This window comes from Oncorhynchus clarkii, chromosome 5, assembly GCF_045791955.1.
Source record: "Oncorhynchus clarkii lewisi isolate Uvic-CL-2024 chromosome 5, UVic_Ocla_1.0, whole genome shotgun sequence".
Taxonomy (NCBI): Eukaryota; Metazoa; Chordata; class Actinopteri; order Salmoniformes; family Salmonidae; genus Oncorhynchus; species Oncorhynchus clarkii.
Window position 1 is genome coordinate 78,622,263 of NC_092151.1, and position 22,329 is coordinate 78,644,591.

Here is a 22,329-nt window from a genome sequence, read left to right on the forward strand (position 1 = left end):
AAAACCTGATCCAGAGCACTCAGGTCCTCAGACTGGGGCAAAGGTTCCCCTTCCAACAAGACAACACCCCTAAGCACACAGCCAAGACAAAGCAGGAGCGTCTTCGCGACAAGTCTCTGCATGTCTTTGAGTGGCCCAGCCAGAGGCCGGACTTGAACCCGATCGTACATCTCTTAAGAAACCTGAAAATAGCTGTGCAGCGATGCACCCCATCCAACCTGACAGAGCTTGATAGGATCTGCAGAGAAGAAAGTAATAAAGTCCCCAAATACAGTTGTTTCAAGCTTGTAGCATTATAACCAAGAAGACTTGTCTGTAATCACTGCTGAAGGTGCTTCAACAAAGTACTGAATAAAGGGTCTGAATACTTATCTAAATAAGTATTTTTATCAGTCCCCAACTGATTGTGTTTTTTTGTTTGTTTATTTGCGTTGTTTGTAACTTGTTTTTTTAAACCTATTTTATACATAATGTTACCGCTACCGTCTCTTATGACCAAAAAATTCTGGACATCAAGACTGCGATTAATCACCATGGACTAGCAGAATCCTTTTTTCCTTTGACGAGGCCGACACAAACAATATACTGCTTTCTCGGGAACAAGCCCAGATCCCCCTTGATTTGCGTGAAGAGGCAGAGAAAAAAGGGCCAGAGGGTGGGCTGTGTTTTGAGAATTCGTAGGCGATTGAATAAACCCCCACTTCCTTCCATTCTGCTAGCAAACGTGCAATCTTTGGAGAATAAAATAGATGACCTACGGGCAAGACTAAACTACGAACGGGACAATCAAAACTGTAACATCTTATGCTTCACCGAATCGTGGCTGGACGACGACACTTTCAACATACAGCTGGCTGGTTATACGCTGTCCAGCAGGATAGAACAGCAGCGTCTTGTAAGACAAGGGGCGGCGGACTATGTATTTTTGTAAATAATAGCTGGTGCATGATATCTAAGGACGTCTCGAGCTATTGTGCGCGAGTATCTCATGATAAGCTGTAGATCACACTATCTACCCAGAGAGTTTTCATCTGTATTTTTTGTAGCTGTTTACATACCACCACAGTCAGAGGCTGGCACAAAGACACCATTGAATGAGTTGTATTCCGCCATAAGCAAGACTGGAATATGTTCTGTGATTCCTCTGATGGCATTGAGGAGTACTTCACATCAGTCATTGTCTTCATCAATAAGTGCATCGATGACGTCGTCCCCACAGTGACAGTACGTATATACCCCAACCAGAAGCCATGGATTACAGTCAACATCCACACTGAGCTAAAGGGTAGAGCTGCCGCTTTCAAGGAGCGGGACTCTAACCTGGAAGCTTATAAGAAATCCCGCTATGCCCTCCGACGAACCATCAAACAGGCAAAGCTTCAATACAGGACTAAGATTGAATCGTACTTCACAGGCTCTGACGCTCATCAGATGTGGCAGGGCTTGCAAACCATTACAGACTACAAAGGGAAGCACAGCCGAGAGCTTGCCCAGTGACACGAGCCAACCAGACGAGCTAAACCACTTCTATGCTCGTTGAGGCAAATAACACTGAAACATGCATAAGAGCACCAGCTGTTCCGGAAGACAGTGTGATCACGCTCTCCGCAGCTGATGTGAGTAAGACCTTTAAACAGGTCAACATTCTCAAGGCCGCAGGGCCAGGCGGATTACCAGGACATGTACTGCGAGCATGCGCTGACCAACTGGCAAGTGACTTCACTGACATTTTTAACCTCTCCCTGTCCGAGTCTGTAATACCAACATGTTTTAAGCAGACAACCATAGTGCCTGTGCCCAAGAACACGAAGGTAACCTGCCTAAATGACTACCGACCCGTAGCACTCACGTCTGTAGGCATGAAATGCTTTGAAAGGCTGGTCATGGCTCACATCAACACCATTATCCCAGAAACCCTAGACCCCCTCCAATTTGCATACTGCCCCACAGATGATGCAATCTCTATTGCACTCCACACTGCCCCTTCCCACCTGGACAAAAGGAACACCTATGTGAGAATACTATTCACTGACTACAGCTCAGCATTCAACCCCACAGTGCCATAAAAGCTCATCAATAAGCTATGGACCCTGGGACTAAACACCTCCCTCTGCAACTGGATCCTGGACTTCCTGACGGGCCGCCCCCAGATGGTAAGGGTAGGTAAGAACACATCCGCCACGCTGATCCTCAACACAGGGGCCCCTCAGGGGTGCGTGCTCAGTCCACTCCTATACTCCCTGTTCACTCATGACTGCACAGCCAGGCACGACTCCAACACCATCATTAAGGTGGCAGATGAAACAACAGTGGTAGACCCGATCACCGACAACGAGGCAGCCTATAGGGAGGTGGTCAGAGACCTGGCCGTGTGGTGCCAGGACAACAACCTCTCCCTCAACGTGATCAAGACAAAGGAGTTGATTGTGGACTACAGGAAAATGAGGCCCGAGCATGCCCACATTCTCGTTGACAGCGCTGCAATGCAGGTTGAGAGCTTCAAGTTCCTTGGTGTCCACATCACCAACAAATTACAATTGTCCAAGCACACCAAGACAGCTGTGAAGAGGGCATGACAAAACCTATTCCCCCTCAGGAGACTGTAAAAATGTGGCATGGGTCCTCAGATTCTCAAAAGGTCTTACCAGAGAGAGTATCCTGGTTGCATCACTACCTGGTATGGCAACTGCTCAGCCTCCGACCACAAGATAGTGTGTACTGCCCAGTATATCACTGGGGCCAAGCTTCCTGCCATCCAGGACCTCTATACCAGGCGGTGTCAGAGAAAGGCCCTAAAAATTGTCTAAGACTCTAGTCACCCTAGTCATAGACTGTTCTCTCTGCTAACGCACTGCAAGCTGTACCGGAGTGCCAAGTCTAGGTCCAAGAGGCTTCTAAACAGCTTCTACCCCAAGCCATAAGACTCCTGAACATCTAATCAAATGGCTACCCAATTTACAATGCCCCCCCCCCTCTTTTACACCACTGCTACTCTGTTATCATCTATGCATAGTCACTTCAATAACTCTACCTACATATACATATTACCTCAACTAACCAGTACCCCCTGTATATTGCCTCACTATTGTTATTTTACTGCAGCTCTTTAATTACTTGTTACTTTTATTTCTTATTCTTATCCGTATTTAATTTAACTGCACTGTTGGTTAGGGGCTCGTAAGTATGCAAGAGGACTGACTGGCTACTCCTTCGGATCCAGTTTTTTTCTTCTTAGTTTCCTGCCTTTCTTTTCCTACCCACTGTGCTTCTACTTCTGCATTGCTTGCTCTTTGGGGTTTTAGGCTGGGTATGTATGTATGCATGTCAGGGTGTGTACACATGTTTTACACTTGTTTGGTTACTACATGATTCCATGTGTGTTATTTCTTAGTTTTGATGTCTTCACTATTATTCTACAATGTAGCAAATAGTCAAAATAAAGGAACCCTTCGATGAGTATGTGTCCAAACTTATGACTGGAACTATATATTTATATTGTCATCCTTTAGCAGATACTTTAATCCAGAGTGATTTACAGGAGCAATTGTTCAAGGGCACCGACAGATTGTTCACGTAGTCAATTCTGGGATTCAAGCCAGTGAAATTTAAGTTACTGGCTCAACACTTAACCATTAGGCTACCTGCCTCCCCAGGTAAGTAGCTTTGTCCGTTTGTGACAACTGCCTATGTAAAAAGGGCTTTATAAAATATTTGATTGATTGACTATACCTTGATCCTGAAGCAATGCCAAGGAAGTGCAAGTGTGTGTGCCAGCAAGAAAGAGTGACAGGACAGAATGAAGACATCGCTCTTAATGCATTCGAATCATAAAAAGCATAAGTGCAATCTATTTAGCAGAGATGGCATTGAGACGAAGCAGACGAACAGAGGCTAATTGAAGTTTGGACTACTACAATCAACCCTTCCTTCAAATCAAATCAAATCAAATCAAATCAAATCAAATCAAATCAAATCAAATTTTATTTGTCACATACACATGGTTAGCAGATGTTAATGCGAGTGTAGCGAAATGCTTGTGCTTCTAGTTCCGACAATGCAGTAATAACAAGTAATCTAACTAACAATTCCAAAACTACTGTCTTGTACACAGTGTAAGGGGATAAAGAATATGTACATAAGGATATATGAATGAGTGATGGTACAGAGCAGCATAGGCAAGATACAGTAGATGGTATCGGGTACAGTATGTACAAATGAGATGAGTATGTAAACAAAGTGGCATAGTATAGTATAAAGTGGCTAGTGATACATGTATTACATAAGGATACCGTCGATGATATAGAGTACAGTATATACGTATGCGTATGAGATGAATAATGTAGGGTAAGTAACATTTATATAAGGTAGCATTGTTTAAAGTGGCTAGTGATATATTTACATCATTTCCCATCAATTCCCATTATTAAAGTGGCTGGAGTTGAGTCAGTGTCAGTGTGTTGGCAGCAGCCACTCAGTGTTAGTGGTGGCTGTTTAACAGTCTGATGGCCTTGAGATAGAAGCTGTTTTTCAGTCTCTCGGTCCCAGCTTTGATGCACCTGTACTGACCTCGCCTTCTGGATGATAGCGGGGTGAACAGGCAGTGGCTCGGGTGGTTGATGTCCTTGATGATCTTTATGGCCTTCCTGTGACATCGGGTGGTGTAGGTGTCCTGGAGGGCAGGTAGTTTGCCCCCGGTGATGCGTTGTGCAGACCTCACTACCCTCTGGAGAGCCTTACGGTTGAGGGCGGTGCAGTTGCCATACCAGGCGGTGATACAGCCCGCCAGGATGCTCTCGATTGTGCATCTGTAGAAGTTTGTGAGTGCTTTTGGTGACAAGCCGAATTTCTTCAGCCTCCTGAGGTTGAAGAGGCGCTGCTGCGCCTTCTTCACGATGCTGTCTGTGTGAGTGGACCAATTCAGTTTGTCTGTGATGTGTATGCCGAGGAACTTAAAACTTGCTACCCTCTCCACTACTGTTCCATCGATGTGGATAGGGGGGTGTTCCCTCTGCTGTTTCCTGAAGTCCACAATCATCTCCTTAGTTTTGTTGACGTTGAGTGTGAGGTTGTTTTCCTGACACCACACTCCGAGGGCCCTCACCTCCTCCCTGTAGGCCGTCTCATCGTTGTTGGTAATCAAGCCTACCACTGTTGTGTCGTCCGCAAACTTGATGATTGAGTTGGAGGCGTGCGTGGCCACGCAGTCGTGGGTGAACAGGGAGTACAGGAGAGGGCTCAGAACGCAACCTTGTGGGGCCCCAGTGTTGAGGATCAGCGGGGAGGAGATGTTGTTGCCTACCCTCACCACCTGGGGGCGGCCCGTCAGGAAGTCCAGTACCCAGTTGCACAGGGCGGGGTCGAGACCCAGGGTCTCGAGCTTGATGACGAGCTTGGAGGGTACTATGGTGTTGAATGCCGAGCTGTAGTCGATGAACAGCATTCTCACATAGGTATTCCTCTTGTCCAGATGGGTTAGGGCAGTGTGCAGTGTGGTTGAGATTGCATCGTCTGTGGACCTATTTGGGCGGTAAGCAAATTGGAGTGGGTCTAGGGTGTCAGGTAGGGTGGAGGTGATATGGTCCTTGACTAGTCTCTCAAAGCACTTCATGATGACGGATGTGAGTGCTACGGGGCGGTAGTCATTTAGCTCAGTTACCTTAGCTTTCTTGGGAACAGGAACAATGGTGGCCCTCTTGAAGCATGTGGGAACAGCAGACTGGTATAGGGATTGATTGAATATGTCCGTAAACACACCGGCCAGCTGGTCTGCGCATGCTCTGAGGGCGCGGCTGGGGATGCCATCTGGGCCTGCAGCCTTGCGAGGGTTAACACGTTTAAATGTCTTACTCACCTCGGCTGCAGTGAAGGAGAGACCGCATGTTTTCGTTGCAGGCCGTGTCAGTGGCACTGTATTGTCCTCAAAGCGGGCAAAAAAGTTATTTAGTCTGCCTGGGAGCAAGACATCCTGGTCCGTGACTGGGCTGGGTTTCTTCCTGTAGTCCGTGATTGACTGTAGACCCTGCCACATGCCTCTTGTGTCTGAGCCGTTGAATTGAGATTCTACTTTGTCTCTGTACTGGCGCTTAGCTTGTTTGATAGCCTTGCGGAGGGAATAGCTGCACTGTTTGTATTCGGTCATGTTACCAGACACCTTGCCCTGATTAAAAGCAGTGGTTCGCGCTTTCAGTTTCACACGAATGCTGCCATCAATCCACGGTTTCTGGTTAGGGAATGTTTTAATCGTTGCTATGGGAACGACATCTTCAACGCACGTTTTAATGAACTCGCTCACCGAATCAGCGTATTCGTCAATGTTGTTATCTGACGCAATACGAAACATCTCCCAGTCCACGTGATGGAAGCAGTCTTGGAGTGTGGAGTCAGCTTGGTCGGACCAGCGTTGGACAGACCTCAGCGTGGGAGCCTCTTGTTTTAGTTTCTGTCTGTAGGCAGGGATCAACAAAATGGAGTCGTGGTCAGCTTTTCCGAAAGGGGGGCGGGGCAGGGCCTTATATGCGTCGCGGAAGTTAGAGTAACAATGGTCCAAGGTCTTTCCTCCCCTGGTTGCGCAATCGATATGCTGATAAAATTTGGGGAGTCTTGTTTTCAGATTAGCCTTGTTAAAATCCCCAGCTACAATGAATGCAGCCTCCGGATAAATTGTTTCCAGTTTGCAGAGAGTTAAATAAAGTTCGTTCAGAGCCATCGATGTGTCTGCTTGGGGGGGGATGTATACGGCTGTGATTATAATCGAAGAGAATTCTCTTGGTAGATAATGCGGTCTACATTTGATTGTGAGGAATTCTAAATCAGGTGAACAGAAGGATTTGAGTTCCTGTATGTTTCTTTCATCGCACCATGTCACGTTAGTCATAAGGCATACGCCCCCGCCCCTCTTTTTACCAGAAAGATGTTTTTTCCTGTCTGCGCGATGCGTGGAGAAACCTGTTGGCTGCACCGCTTCGGATTGCGTCTCTCCAGTAAGCCACGTTTCCGTGAAGCAAAGAACGTTACAGTCTCTGATGTCCCTCTGGAATGCTACCCTTGCTCGGATTTCATCAACCTTGTTGTCAAGAGACTGGACATTGGCAAGAAGAATACTAGGGAGTGGTGTGCGCTGTGCCCGTCTCCGGAGTCTGACCAGAAGACCGCCTCGTTTCCCTCTCTTTCGGAGTCGTTTTTTTGGGTCGCTGCATAGGATCCACTCCGTTGTCCTGTTCGTAAGGCAGAACACAGGATCCGCGTCGCGAAAAACATATTCTTGGTCGTACTGATGGTGAGTTGATGCTGATCTTATATTCAGTAGTTCTTCTCGACTGTATGTAATGAAACCTAAGATGACCTGGGGTACTAATGTAAGAAATAACACGTAAAAAAACAAAAAACTGCATAGTTTCCTAGGAACGCGAAGCGAGGCGGCCATCTCTGTCGGCGCCAGCAAGTAGCCTAGTGGTTAGGGTGTTTGGCCATAATAAAAGAGGAAGTCACTAATGTTGCCAATCACATCAGATCTTTTTCAGAGATGATCTGATTGGTCAAAAGACAAATTAGTGAGGTAGAAAAAAATCTGAATTGGGCTGCCTCTAAACGCAGCCTATGACTGCTTCCCAAATGGCACCCCATTCCCTTTATAGTGCGCATAGGCCTCTGGTCAAAAGTAGTGTAATGGAGAATAGGATGCCATTTGGAAAACATCCTAAAACTCAGTCAGTCTATAAAGTATAACTACAAATCACAACATTGTCTACACATTGCACACATAGGGGAGACGGTTACTTTCTCACAGCCCACATCATTGGTTACATTTTTATTTCTATTTACAGTAAATTTGTTATAAATATAATACATAATCTGAAAAGCATTTGAGTAAATACATACATTTAAATAACAGCTTGAGCATAAGGTGGAGGTCCAATGAGGGAGAAGTATAGGGATCATGTTGACTTTACTGGTTCATACGTTGGTTTGTTTGTTTTGTAGAAAACTAAATGTGTGCACGTGGTGACTGACAGCACGGTCAGTCCAGATGGACTACAGGCTCACAGACAGGCTCACAGACAGGTGGGCAGGCAGTATCTGTATTAGAACCTCTCAGTCAGAGTTTGTTTGTCAGTCACATACTGTAGTATAGTGGTTAAACGGTGGGTCATATTCTAAAATGTTTGTGATGTGCTGATGGTCTGGTCCATGTGACCACACAACAGAAAACCCTGGTCATGGTCAGTCTCATTGAGGCAGAGGCAGTTTTTCCTACTTTCTCATCCTGGTTAATCCAAGAAGTAAACGACATCTGTCGCCACGGTGACAACTGCTCAACAACATGCGATTCATTTTTCAAAACTAAAAATAAAATAAATCTCTGGCGGAAGACAGATGACACCAGTGTCGTAGGAGACAGATGTTGTAAACTCAGACGGCAACAGCGTGTCTGTTCTCCTCCCCTTTCACAGGTCAATTTCATCAAATAAAAAAGGTCAAAACCAAAGTGCATCAGCTGAGATGAGAGGAATAATACACAGAGAGAAAACAGATCCTTCCACATATAAGTCCATGATGCTTTGCTTTGTTGCTGGGACATAACATAGCTACTGGGGGGTTTATTTAACAACAGTCTGACCATCGCAGTGGTTACAAGCTCAATTGATGCCCAATTCCATTCAAACATTTTATATATATTTTTAAATACATCTTATCGCCCTGATTCTTATTACAAAATACAAAACTGCTTTCCTTAGTCCAGTATTGAGTGTACTAGTATGGAAAAATGGGTCAAATTTTTAGGGAGTGGAGTGGATGATTTGAGACTCTGTGGAAAGATATTTCTGCTTGGTAGCTGGTTCCGAGCTTTCAACAGTTTCTTAACCAATGGGGAGCCTTGGTAGTGGTGATCTGCAGATAATTGTTCATTGGTTATTGTTGGGTGGGCGGGCAGGCAGAATTAGGATCCTATTCATTAGGGCACACTGTAATAAAACCTTTTGCAACAGAAAATGAAAAATAGCCTTTCAAGTAGTCCCTCCCTGTTTTCTTCAGGTTTATGCCTAATGAAGACAGCCCAGTGTTCAAGCATTGTTGATCGTAAAGAGCGGATGATTTGGGATTTGGAAGATATTTCTTGCTGGGTGGGTCTCTGAGCTCTCAACCCTGTTGTTGCCAACCAATGGGGAGTCTTAGTAGTGATGATTGACAGATGGTGGTTAATTCATAGTTGATGATGGGGGGGGCAGGACAATGTTCAGGTGCTGTTAATGATGATTAGTGCAGGCGTGGCCGTCTGTTGGCTGGTCTCACACATGGCTCCCTGGTCCGCCAGCTTGGCGAAGACCCGTGGAGTTCCCAGGTTATAGACGCCCGCATGCAGGAAGCCGGCTCTCAGCGGCAGCCGCATCACTTCCTGTGCTCTCAACTGCAGCTTGTATTGAGTCTTGCCCAGCCATGTAAATGAACCGTGCACCTCAAGAGACTCAGGACTGATGGAGGGAGGAAGAGAGAGAGAAAAAGGGATGATGAAAGAGGGGGATGAGAGGAAAACAATAAATTAAAACCTGGAGGATGAAAGGGATGCAGTTATCAGGTAAACATTTGCTCAGGGACATGAGGAATAGATGGCAGATTTAAAGATGCACTATGCAGAAATCGCTCCGTCATTTCCTGGTTGCTGAAATTCTAATGGTGTGCCTAATTTAAGTTTGTGACAAAACAATTAAGTATCATGTAGAGAATCATTGCGTCATCTAAACCGCTGTGAAATATATTTTTCATAACCAAAAAGATTGTATTTTGAAGCTGGTGTACAAAACCAAAAGATGCAAAAATGAAAGATTAAGCAAGAGAAGCATAGAAATAGTGCACATAGAACATATCTACTGCTTCTTAGACTTGCCTTCAATGAGAATGACAGATCTACAAGTACAAGTTCTACGTGAATTTAGTCGGGTCGCCCAAAAAGTTACATATTGCATCTTTAACAGTACAGTGCGGAGCTACTGTAGGACTAGGGACTACTGTGGGTGTGCATGTGATTATATTTACCTGGTAGTTTTGTGTCGAAGGTCAATGATGGCATCAACTTGAGCCAGGGAACAGTTAGATAGAGTCAAAATGACTGGAATCATACAGAGACTACATATAGACAGAGGGGGAGAGAAGGGGAGCGAGGCAGAGGGCGGGTAGTGAGGGGGAGAAAAGGGAGGGGGGAGTGAGCGACAGCGGGGGCGAGAGGGAGGGGGGGGTGGGGGAGGCAGAGTTAAAGTGAAATATAGACAGAGAGAGATATGGTTATTATACTCATTCTATGTCACATTAACTAAAGCACTGCACTTAAGGTTCCTGACTATGAGTCTGTTTCTCCTCACTGTCGCCAAACCACACTAATAGTTATAATTTATTCTCCTCAAAGCACCTCTCTTCTGCCAGCAACAACAGTTCTAGAAATAATTACATTAACAGAGTTTAGAACCAAGTCATGTCAAAAGATAATCATTTAAGTCCAGTTCTGACTAGTGAATTATGCGAGAGTACGCGTGTCACACAAACAACCACCCTTGGGACAGGCAGGCTGACAGATGTCTCATGAATGGTTTCAGAGTATGCGCGCAAGAGAGAGAGAGAGCGCGAGAGAGAGCGCGAGAGAGAGAGAGAGAGCGCGAGAGAGCGATACATACAACCAGGACAGGTACCAAGACGCATGGGGAGAGAGAGAAGCAAAGAGATCTCTCCCCTTTTCTTGGCTGGGTTGATATTGCATGCGTGCAAACATGTCTGTGTGCTTTGTGTATGGAATGTGTGTGTGCGGAATGTGTGTGTGCGTGTGTGTGAACGTGGGAGTGCGTGTGAACATGTCTGCATGCATGACGTGTTACCTCTTCTGTACGAAGGAGTGGCTGTAGCTTTCGGGGTAGTGCAGGTTGGTCTTGATGAGGTGGGAGAGCTGTTCCATGGAGGGCCGTGTCATAGGAGGAGGAAGCTCTGGTTTAAACTTCAGCAGCACCATCTCTTGAGCCTCCTACAATTCCACAGGTCAGAGGAACACAACAGAATCCACACCATTATACACACAGCCTCCTACAACAGGACAGAGGAACACAACACGAGGTCAGGACACAGGAACAGATGCCATTTCAACACACCATCTATACATCTCCTAAGCCTCGTACTAAACAACAGAGAAACCGAGACCATTGTGTCAAACAAACACTGCATTTATATACATGTAGTTACACAGACATTTTGTTGTGGCATAATTTGTTCGCCATTGTGCAGCCTGCCCCGTCCAGGACTTTTGCCGTTACAAAATATAATGAACGGCCTCTTTGGCAAAATGCCTTGATAGAGACATTCAGAGAACTATAATTAGACGTTTTGACAAAAGACAACTTTTCAGTTGGTGTGTGTGTGTGTGCGCAGTCGTGGCCAAAAGTTTTGAGAATGACACAAATATTAATTTTCAAAGTTTGCTGCTTCAGTGTCTTTAGATATTTTTGTCAGATGTTACTATGGAATACTGAAGTATAATTACAAGCATTTCATAAGTGTCAAAGGCTTTTATTGACAATTACATGAAGTTGATGCAAAGAGTCAATATTTGCAGTGTTGACCCTTCTTTTTCAAGACCTCCACAATCTGCCCTGGCATGCTGTCAATTAACTTCTGGGCCACATCCTGACTGATGGCAGCCCATTCTAGCATAATCAATGCTTGGAGTTTGTCAGAATGTGTGGGTTTTTGTTTGTCCAACCGCCTCTTGAGGATTGACCACAAGTTCTCAATGGGATTAAGGTCTGGGGAGTTTCCTGGCCATGGACCCAAAATATCGGTTTTGTTCCCCGAGCCACTTAGTTATCACTTTTGCCTTATGGCAAGGTGCTCCATCATGCTGGAAAAGGCATTGTTCGTCACCAAACTGTTCCTGGATGGTTGGGAGAAATTGCTCTCGGAGGATGTGTTGGTATCGTTCTTTATTCATGGCTGTGTTCTTAGGGCAAATTGAGAATGAGCCCACTCCCTTGGCTGAGAAACAACCCCACATGAATGATCTCAGGATGCTTTACTGTTGGCATGACACAGGACTGATGGTAGCGTTCACCTTGTCTTCTCCGGACAAGCTTTTTTCCGGATGCCCCAAACAATCGGAAAGGGGATTCAGAGAAAATATCTTTACCCCAAGTCCTCAGCAGTCCAATCCCTGTACATTTTGCAAAATATCAGTCTGTCCCTGATGTTTTTCCTGGATAGAAGTGGCTTCTTTGCTGCCCTTCTTGACACCAGGCCATCTTCCAAAAGTCTTTGCCTCACTGTGCGTGCAGATGCACACACCCGTCTGCTGCCATTCCTGAGCAAGCTCTGTACGGTGGTTCCCTGATCCCACAGCTGAATCAACTTTAGGAGACGGTCCTGGCGCTTGTTGGACTTTCTTGGGCGCCCTGAAGCCTTCTTCACAACAATTGAACCGCTCTCCTTGAAGTTCTTGATGATGTGATAAATGGTTGATTTAGGTGCAATCTTACTGGCAGCAATATCCTTGCCTGTGAAGCCTTTTTTGTGCAAAGAAATTATGACGGCACATGTTTCCTTGCAGGTAACCATGATTGACAGAGGAAGAACAATGATTCCAAGCACCACCATCCTTTTGAAGCTTCCAGTCTGTTATTCGAACTCAATCAGCATGACAGAGTGATCTCCAGCCTTGTCCTCGTCAACAATCACACCCGTGTTAACGAGAGAATCACTGACATGATGTCAGCTTGTCCTTTTGTGGCAGGGCTGAAATGCAGTGGAAATGTTTTTTGGGGTGATTCAGATAATTTGCATGGCAAAGAGGGACTTTGCAATTAATTGCAATTCATCTAATCACTCTTCATAACATTTTGGAGTATATTCAAATTGCCATCATACAAACTGAGGCAGCAGACTTTGTGAAAATTAATATTTGTGTCATTCTCAAAACTTTTGGCCACAACTGTATATCAATACATTTGTTTTATATCTAAAAACATTTGAGCCCTATTAGTGACATTCCCTTATACTAAAGGTCGACCGATTAATCGGAATGGCCGATTAATTAGGGCCGATTTCAAGTTTTCATAATCGGAAATCTGTATTTTTGGGCACCGATTTCCGATTATTATGAAAAGGTATAAAAACATATATTTTTTATTTAACTAGGCAAGTCAGTTAAGAACACATTCTTATTTTCAATGACAGCTTAGGAACAGTGGGTTAACTGCCTTGTTCAGGGGCAGAACGACAGATTTTCACCTTGTCAGCTCAGGGGTTTCAATCTTGCAACCGCACAGTTTACTAGACCAACGCTCTAACCATTGCACTCCACGAGTAGCCTGCCTGTTACATGAATGCAGTAGAAGCCAAGGTAAATTGCTAGCTAGCATTCAACTTATCTTATAAAAAACGATCAATCCTAATCACTAGTTATAACTATTATTCCAGTTTAGCAGGCATTATTAACCAGGTGAAATTGTAATTTCTCTTGTGTTCATTTCACGCAGAGACAGGGTATATGGAACAGTTTGGTCTGCCTGGCTCATTGCGAACTAATTTGCCAGAATTTTAGGTAATTATGACATAACATTGAAGGTTGTACAATGTAACAGGAATATTTAGACTTAGGGATGCCACCCATTAGATAAAATACCGAACGGTTCCGTATTTCACTGAAATAATAAACGTTTTGTTTTCGAAATGATAGTTTCCAGATTCGATCATATTAATGACCAAAGGTTCGTATTTCTGTGTGTTATTATGTTATAATTGAGTCTGATTTGATAGAGCAGTCTGACTGAGCAGCAGCAGACCCGTAATCATTCATTCAAACAGCACTTTAGTGCGTTTTGCCAGCAGCTCTTCGCAAGCACAGCGCTGTTTATGACTTCAAGCCTATCAGCCTAATGGCTGGTGTAACCAATGTGAAATGGCTAGCTAGTTAGCTGGGTGTGCGCTAATACCATTTCAAACGTCACTCGCTTTTAGACTTGGAGTAGTTATTCCCCTTGCGCTGCAAGGGCCGCGGCTTTTGTGGAGCGATGGGTAACGCTGCTTCGAGTGTGGCTGTTGTCGACGTGTTCCTGGTTCGAGCCCAGGTAGGGGCGAGGAGGGGGATGGAAGCTATACTGTTACATTGGCAATACCATAGTACCTACAAGAACATCCAATAGTCAAAGGTATATGAAATACAAATGGTATAGAAAGAAATAGTCCTATAAATACTATATTAACTACAACCTAAAACCTCTTACCTTGGAATATTGAAGTCTCATGTTAAAAGGAACCACCAACTTTCATATGTTCTCATGTTCTGAGCAAGGAACTTAAACGTTACATGGCACACATTTTTACATGGCACATATTACTTTCTTCTCCAACACTTTGTTTTTGCATTATTTAAACCAAATTGAACATGTTTCATTTTTTATTTGAGGCTAAATACATTTTTATTGATGTTTTATATTAAGTTAAAATAAGTGTTAATTCAGTATTGTTGTAATTGTCATTATTACAAATATTTATGTTTTTTTTTTTTATCAGCCAAATTTGAATCGGTATCGGCGTTAAAATCATAATCGGTCGACCTCTACCTTATACTGTATGACATTCTGATATTCAAGTAGGTAGAATGATGAGAGAAGTTCTCTTGTGCACGCCAGTGTTACGAATGAGCGCCGCAGACACTGTTGCTATGCCAACAGCTTGGCTTGGAGGAAGTTGTGTGTCTGAGGGGGAGTAAAAAGGAAGTGTCAGACTAAATGTGGATGTGGTCTGGCGGGTGAGTGGGTAGAGGAGAGAGGGGGAATGAGGGAGGAAGGTGGTGGCAGACATCACGTTTTGTCTCTGGTCGTTATTGAAGAGTTATTTTTAGACTGGGAATGAGGCGGTCTGATGATAATAGCCGTATATATCTCCATCGCAATCGCTCTCACACACACGCACTTAAACCAATGACACACACACACACAATCATGCTTAAACCAATGACACACTACTTCCACAGGAGGTAGACAGAATAAGAGAAGTGCAAAACTGTTTGCATCATGCAGTGGGTACAGTCTGTACCTCACAGATAGTATCCATACACGCATGTGCGCACAGGCACTTAAACTCACTCTGTCATTAAATCACACTGTGTGTGGGAGGGAGTTGTACAGCTGTGATGTGAATGTAAAAAAAATCTATTATGTATTTTGTAAAGTGTGACAGTGTGTTTAAGAGATTATGAATGTAATGAATGTAAATGCATAGTCATTGAAAAGTGCTTCTCAAATCCTTCACGACTGTGGTGACTAACTAGAAAGGTTAACAGGGTTAGAGCCATCTGTCACTTTCTCGCTCTCTCACACACCAACCAGACACACACTAGTGATGCGCAGGTCAGCGTTTTGTTCACCCGCAACCGCCCACAATTGCTTATAACAAATCCGCAACTGTGTGGTAAAGTGAAAATCTGAGGCCCACACCAGACCCTAACCTACTAATATAAACAATGACATCTAAAAATTGCGCTGTACAGTCAGAAATAGGCTTAAATTTTGGTTTATAATCTGACATTTTGGTGTACTATTTGTTCGTGAATTTGTCTATAGATACATGCAGCTTCTATTCTGTCATTACTTGTTGCCCTAGAATACTAAATAAACCGCTGTTACCCAGAATAATGCCATAAATCGATAGAATGAATGCTTCAATCTAGTTGACATCGGTAAAGTTCTCTTTCATCTCTGCTTCTCTCACGCAACAAAGATGTTTAGGGACCGGAGAGAAAATGCAATAACAAAAGAAACCTACCCAACATGTTTCTGATAAGATTTCAGTTAGACTTGGATGTATATTTTGTCCTCTTAAAACGTCTTATTACACAAGTTATGTTAGTGATATTAAGATTCTAACAATGACTGTGTTATTTAGGAAACGTCAAGGATGGGGGGGACATGAAATGGCAAAGTATTAAAACATTTGTAAAAACAATTGTGGACGCTCAACTTTTCTAATGTGACACAGTGTTTCAGAGAGTTAATGAATGAAGTCATTGAGAAGTGCTGATCAATCATTCAAGACAGTGGTGACTAACTAGACTAAGGTTAAGAGGGTTAGAGCGGTCTGTCACTCTCTCACATACACTTAAAGTAATGGCTTGGTTAAATCACTCTGTCTTCATATCTTCAGAGACACCCCACAAAAAAAAACACATTAGCTTAAATGTGTGTGGGTGCGTAAGTGTGTGAGTATGTGTATAATATTGTGTGTGTGTGTGTGTCTCTCTGTGTGTCAGAGTTAAAAAGGCTTACGCAGATAAATCTGGGGCAGGAGCCAAGAGTCATTTCATTAAGTATTCAGACCCCTAGACTTTTTCCATATTTTGTTGGGTTACAGCCTTATTCTAAAATGGATTACATTGCTTTATTTTACCGTAGGTGAACTCCAATCAAGTTGTAGAAACATCAAGGATGATCAATGGAAACAGGATGCACCTGAGCTCAATTTCGAGTCTCATAGGAAAGGGTCTGAATACTAATTTCAGATTTTTCTTTGTAATAAATTTGCAAAAATGTCTGGGGTATTGTGTGTAGATTGATGAGGGAAAACATGTATTTAATCCATTTTAGAATAAGGCTGTAAGCGGTATAAATATTTTGATATTTAAGACATTCTAAGGGTCTGCATCATTCACAACTAAAGTTGCCAAATAACTCTACATCTAGCACATTTCAAATTATCACTTTTATGCTGAACATAGCCACTTCATAGTTGTTCTGGAATGGGAAAAATATCCTTCCTATTTTATTCAGCTAAGTTCAATTATATTCTTCTTACTATAAAATCATATAAAATAATGGAACAAGATTTAAGCATATCATGTCTGCTAAATGAACAAGCGTACAGCTTATAGCATAGTGCATTGTCAGATAACATACAGTAGGCCAACTAGTTCTGTTCTTCTGAAATATTTTTTCTTCATATCATGTTTCTTTAGACCTGCCCAAAATAAATAATGGATTTATTGTGATGGTGTATATTAAATGGCGAGCATCAGCGACTTGTATGCGTGAAGTCCTGGAGATGCTAAAATGTGTTTGTGTTAATTAACTGTCAATTACCGTGAGACCTGCATTAGCATTACAATAGCTGGCTGACAAAATGTCATGACAGCCACAGCCCTAGAGTGGTGACAAATGGAATTTTCCATCTAGGGATAAATAAGAACAATGAACTTCTTCACACAGCCTTGAAATAGTAAAGCTTGGGCCTGCCTTGAAACCACTTAACTTTTACATAAGAACTACACTTGGATGTCACAGTTTTCTTTTACCTGCTACACTGGAAGCGTAACCTTTGGCTATCGGTGTAGACCTAACCCTGTAAAAACTTGTACCAGGCCCCAGACACCAAACTTTTTAGTGCCACCAGTGACAGCATGGTTACAGATTGTATATGTGTGTTTTGGAGGGGGCACACTAAACACTCAGCTGGAGTTGTGTGCGTGTGTGTGGTTTTGTTTGTGCTTCAGTCTCAATGCAGATAACTCAGTCCTGAAGAGTGTATAGTTATTCAACTTGTGTGTACACTAAATAGCTTGTGTACACTACACAGTAAGAACACAACAGTGATTTGAATGTTTATGAGTCTTCCAGGAGAGAGGAGACAGCCAGAACACTATGTGTTGGGACAGTGGCAATGTTTTTGTTTTTTGGCTCTGTACTGGATTTTAAATGATACAATGACTATCAGCTTTAATTTGAGGGTATTTTCATCCATAATTGGGTGAAACGTTTAGAAATTATAGCACTTTCTATACATTTTGGTTCCCATTTTCGGGCACCAAAAGTTTTGAAACAAATATAGTTAGATGTTCATTAAAGTAGTAAAAAGTGTAGTATTTGGTCCCATATGCATATTACTAAATGACTACCGTAATTTCCGGCTATAAGCCGGTACTTTTTTCCCACGCGTTGAACCTCGCGGTTTATACAATGACGCGGCTAATTTATGGATTTTTCCCGCTTTCACAAAATTCATGCCGCCAAAAAACTGAGCACCGTCACATAATGTGACGTAAATCGAGCGTGCTCAAACTTCCCATCATTCTGATTACAGTAGTCATTTTGTCACCATCATCATGGCAAAGACACAGAAATGCATATGATGCAGCTTTAAAGTTGAAGGCGATCGATCTGGCTGTTGGAAAAGGAAATAGAGCTGCTGCACGGGAGCTTGGCCTTAATGAGTCGATGATAAGACGTTGGAAACAGCAGCGTGAGGAACTGACTCAGAGCAAAAAGACAACAAAAGCTTTCAGAGGGAAGAAAAGCAGATGGCTCGAACTAGAAAATGAGCTTGAAGACTGGGTCAACACACAGAGAGCAGACGGCCGAGGTGTTTCAACTGTGCACATCCGACTGAAAGCCAAAACAATCGCCACCGCAATGAAGTTTGAGGATTTTAGAGGTGGACCATCGTAGTGTCTAAGATTTATGAGACGTAAAGGCCTGTCCATCAGGGTACGGACGAGTCTGTGTCAGCGGCTCCCTCCCTCCCGACTACGAGCAAAAAGTTTCAAACTTCCGCAAATTCACTGATGCAAAGATAGAGGAGCATTCCATCAGCCCGCACGACATCATAAATATGGATGAGGTTCCTCTGACGTTTGACCTGCCTCTCACTCGGACTGTCAACAGGAAAGGTGAATCATCCGTCACGCTGAAAACAACTGGTTCTATCTCAAGGCCATCAGACTGTTAAACAGCCACCACTAACACTGAGTGGCTGCTGCCAACACACTGACACTGACTCAACTCCAGCCACTTTAATAATGGGAATTGATGGGAAATGATGTAAATATATCACTAGCCACTTTAAACAATGCTACCTTATATAATGTTACTTACCCTACATTATTCATCTCATATGCATACGTATATACTGTACTCTATATCATCGACTGTATCCTTATGTAATACATGTATCACTAGCCACTTTAAACTATGCCACTTTGTTTACATACTCATCTCATTTGTACATACTGTACTCGATACCATCTACTGTATCTTGCCTATGCTGCTCTGTACCATCACTCATTCATATATCCTTATGTACATATTCTTTATCCCCTTACACTGTGTACAAGACAGTAGTTTTGGAATTGTTAGTTAGATTACTTGTTATTACTGCATTGTCGGAACTAGAAGCACAAGCATTTCGCTACACTCGCATTAACATCTGCTAACCATGTGTATGTGACAAATAAAATTTGATTTGATTTTTGATTTGGAAAAAACGCACTTCACCTGTGTTCTGAGCTGCACGGCGTCGGGAGAAAAGCTTCCACCGATGTTGATTTTTAAACGCATGACGATGCCAAAAGAAAAATTCCAGAGAGGAATTGTTATGAAAGTCAACAAGAAAGGATGGATGACGTAAGGCCTAATGCATGAATGGCATACGGAGTGTTACAGCAAGCGACCGGGAGGATTCATTCACAAAAACATTGCTCGTGTTGGACAGCATGAGGGCCCACATAAAAGATTCTGTGAAAGAAGCCATCAAGAGGACAAACTCAATTCCAGCTGTGATTCCTGGGGGCACAACAAAGTATTTGCAACCACTCGACAAAGTGTAAATCGTGCATTTAAGGTGGCGCTCCGTGTTCAGTGGGAGGCTTGGATGACAAGTGGGGAGAAATCCTTCACTAAAACGGGCCACATGCGAAGAGCAACTTATGGTCAAGTCTGCCAGTGGGTCCTGACAGCGTGGAGCATTGTCAAAAAATCCACTATCATCAACGGGTTTCGAAAGGCTGGACTGCTGCGTGTTGAAGAGGGCAGCATGAGCTCAGCGGGGAATTTGCCTCCGGATGAAAGTGACGAGAGCGACAATGAAAACGATCCAACATCGGATGAAGCAATTCTGAGGCTATTCAACTCTGACACCGAAGGAGATGACTTCAGTGGTTTCAGTGCACAGGAGGAAGATAGTGACCAATGATTTTCATGGTAGGCTACTGTTTACTGCTATTTTTTACATTTTTGTTACAAGCTGTGTTTCGTTTAAAAGCCTATTTATTTTTGTAACAAGCCGTGTTTCGTTTAAAATCCTATTTATTTTTGTTGTTACAAGCCGTGTTTAGTTTAAAAGCCTATTTATTTTTGTTGTTACAAGCCATGTTTAGTTTAAAAGCCTATTTATTTTTGTTACAAGCTGTGTTTCGTTAAAGCCTATTTATTTTTGTCACAAGCCGTGTTTCGTTAAAGCCTATTTATTTTTGTAACAAGCCGTGTTTCGTTAAAGCCTATTTATTTTTGTAACAAGCCGTGTTTCGTTAAAGCCTATTTATTTTTTTAACAAGCCGTGTTTCGTTAAAGCCTATTTATTTTTGTTGTTACAAGCCGTGTTTAGTTTAAAAGCCTATTTATTTTTGTAACAAGCTGTGTTTCGTTAAAGCCTATTTATTTTTGTCATAAGCCGTGTTTCGTTTAAAAGCCTATTTATTTTTGTAACAAGCCGTGTTTCGTTAAAGCCTATTTATTTTTGTAACAAGCCGTGTTTCGTTTAAAAGCCTATTTATTTTTGTATCAAGCCGTGTTTAGTTTAAAAGCCTATTTATTTTTGTCACAAGCCGTGTTTCGTTAAAGCCTATTTATTTTTGTCACAAGCCGTGTTTCGTTAAAGCCTATCTATTTTTGTAACAAGCCGTGTTTCGTTTAAAAGCCTATTTATTTTTGTTGTTACAAGCCGTGTTTAGTTTAAAAGCCTATTTATTTTTGTCACAAGCCGTGTTTCGTTAAAGCCTATTTATTTTTGTAACAAACCGTGTTTCGTTTAAAAGCCTATTTATTTTTGTTGTTACAAGCCGTGTTTAGTTTAAAAGCCTATTTATTTTTGTCACAAGCCGTGTTTCGTTAAAGCCTATTTATTTTTGTCACAAGCCGTGTTTCGTTAAAGCCTATTTATTTTTGTCACAAGCCGTGTTTCGTTAAAGCCTATTTATTTTTGTCACAAGCCGTGTTTCGTTAAAGCCTATTTATTTTGTAACAAGCCGTGTTTCGTTTAAAAGCCTATTTATTTTTGTCACAAGCCGTGTTTCGTTAAAGCCTATTTATTTTGTAACAAGCAGTGTTTCGTTTAAAAGCCTATTTATTTTTGTTGTCACAAGCCGTGTTTAGTTTAAAAGCCTATATATTTTTGTCACAAGCCATGTTTAGTTTAAAAGCCTATTTATTTTTGTTACAAGCCGTGTTTCGTTTAAAGGCTGTGTAAAGTTCATTTGTTTCAATGTACCGGTAGGCACCTGCGGCTTATAGACATGTGCGGCTTATTTATGTACAAAATACATATTTTTTAATAATTCAGTGGGTGAGGTTTATATTCAGGTGCGCTTAATAGTCCAGAAATTACGGTACATCAAGCTTGAGTCTACAAATATGTTGGATGCATTTGCTCTTTTTTTGAGTTGTGTTTTAGATTATTCTGTGGCCAATAGACAGAAATGGTAAATAACATAGTGTGTCATTTTAGAGTCACTTTTATTGTAATTAAGAATAGAACGTTTCTAAAAAACCTCTACAGTAATGTGGATGCTACCATGATTACGGATAATCCTGAATGAATCGTTAACAATGATGAGAAAGTTAGATACACAAATATCATACCCCCAAGATATGCAACCCTCTTACCCTTATAATAACAGAGGTGGTTAGCATTTTTGGGGGGTATGATATTCGTGCATCTAACTTTCTCACTCATCATTATTCACCCGATATGGATGAAAATACCCTCAAATTAAGGTTGACCGTCTGCACTTTAACCTCAGTCATTGTTTGATTTCAAATCAAAACTTTTGGAGTATAGAGCCAAAAGAAGAATAAAATGCTTCACTGTCCCACTAATTACAGAGGGCACTGTATGTATGTGTGTGTGTGCACCTCTTTCTGTCTGAGGGAGAAGGCCTCTTTGCCAATGGTCTGTAGTGCCACATGAAGCTGTCCTTCCAAGATCACCTGCTTGTTGTCTTCAACAACAAATGCCTGTCAACAACAAACAAATATTAGCAACCAACAACATATGCCTGTCAACAAGCATAAACAAATATTAGCAACCAACATACACCTGTCATCAACAAACAAATATTAACAACCAACATATGCATGTCAACAAACAAATATTAGCAACCAACATACACCTGTCATCAACAAACAAATATTAACAACCAACATATGCATGTCAACAAACAAATATTAGCAACCAACAACATGCGCGTGTCAACAAGAACAAACAAACATTAGTAAATTCATTGGCCTGATGTCAAAAGCAAAACAGCAAAAACAA

General features: G+C 42.4%; 1 protein-coding gene across 1 annotated transcript in view; it reads right to left on the minus strand.

Moving 5' to 3' along the window:
• Positions 1–7,792: 7,792 nt before the first annotated feature.
• LOC139409415 (trafficking protein particle complex subunit 8) overlaps positions 7,793–22,329 on the minus strand; it is a 97,142-nt gene continuing 82,605 nt past the window's right edge. Inside the window, exons 27-30 of the mRNA XM_071154546.1 lie at positions 21,927–22,028; positions 10,863–11,005; positions 10,033–10,122; positions 7,793–9,470 (exon numbers count right to left, since the gene is read on the minus strand). Of these exons, the coding sequence (XP_071010647.1) occupies positions 9,236–9,470; positions 10,033–10,122; positions 10,863–11,005; positions 21,927–22,028 (570 nt within the window). The 3' untranslated portion in view covers positions 7,793–9,235. The remainder of the gene's footprint in view (positions 9,471–10,032; positions 10,123–10,862; positions 11,006–21,926; positions 22,029–22,329) is intronic.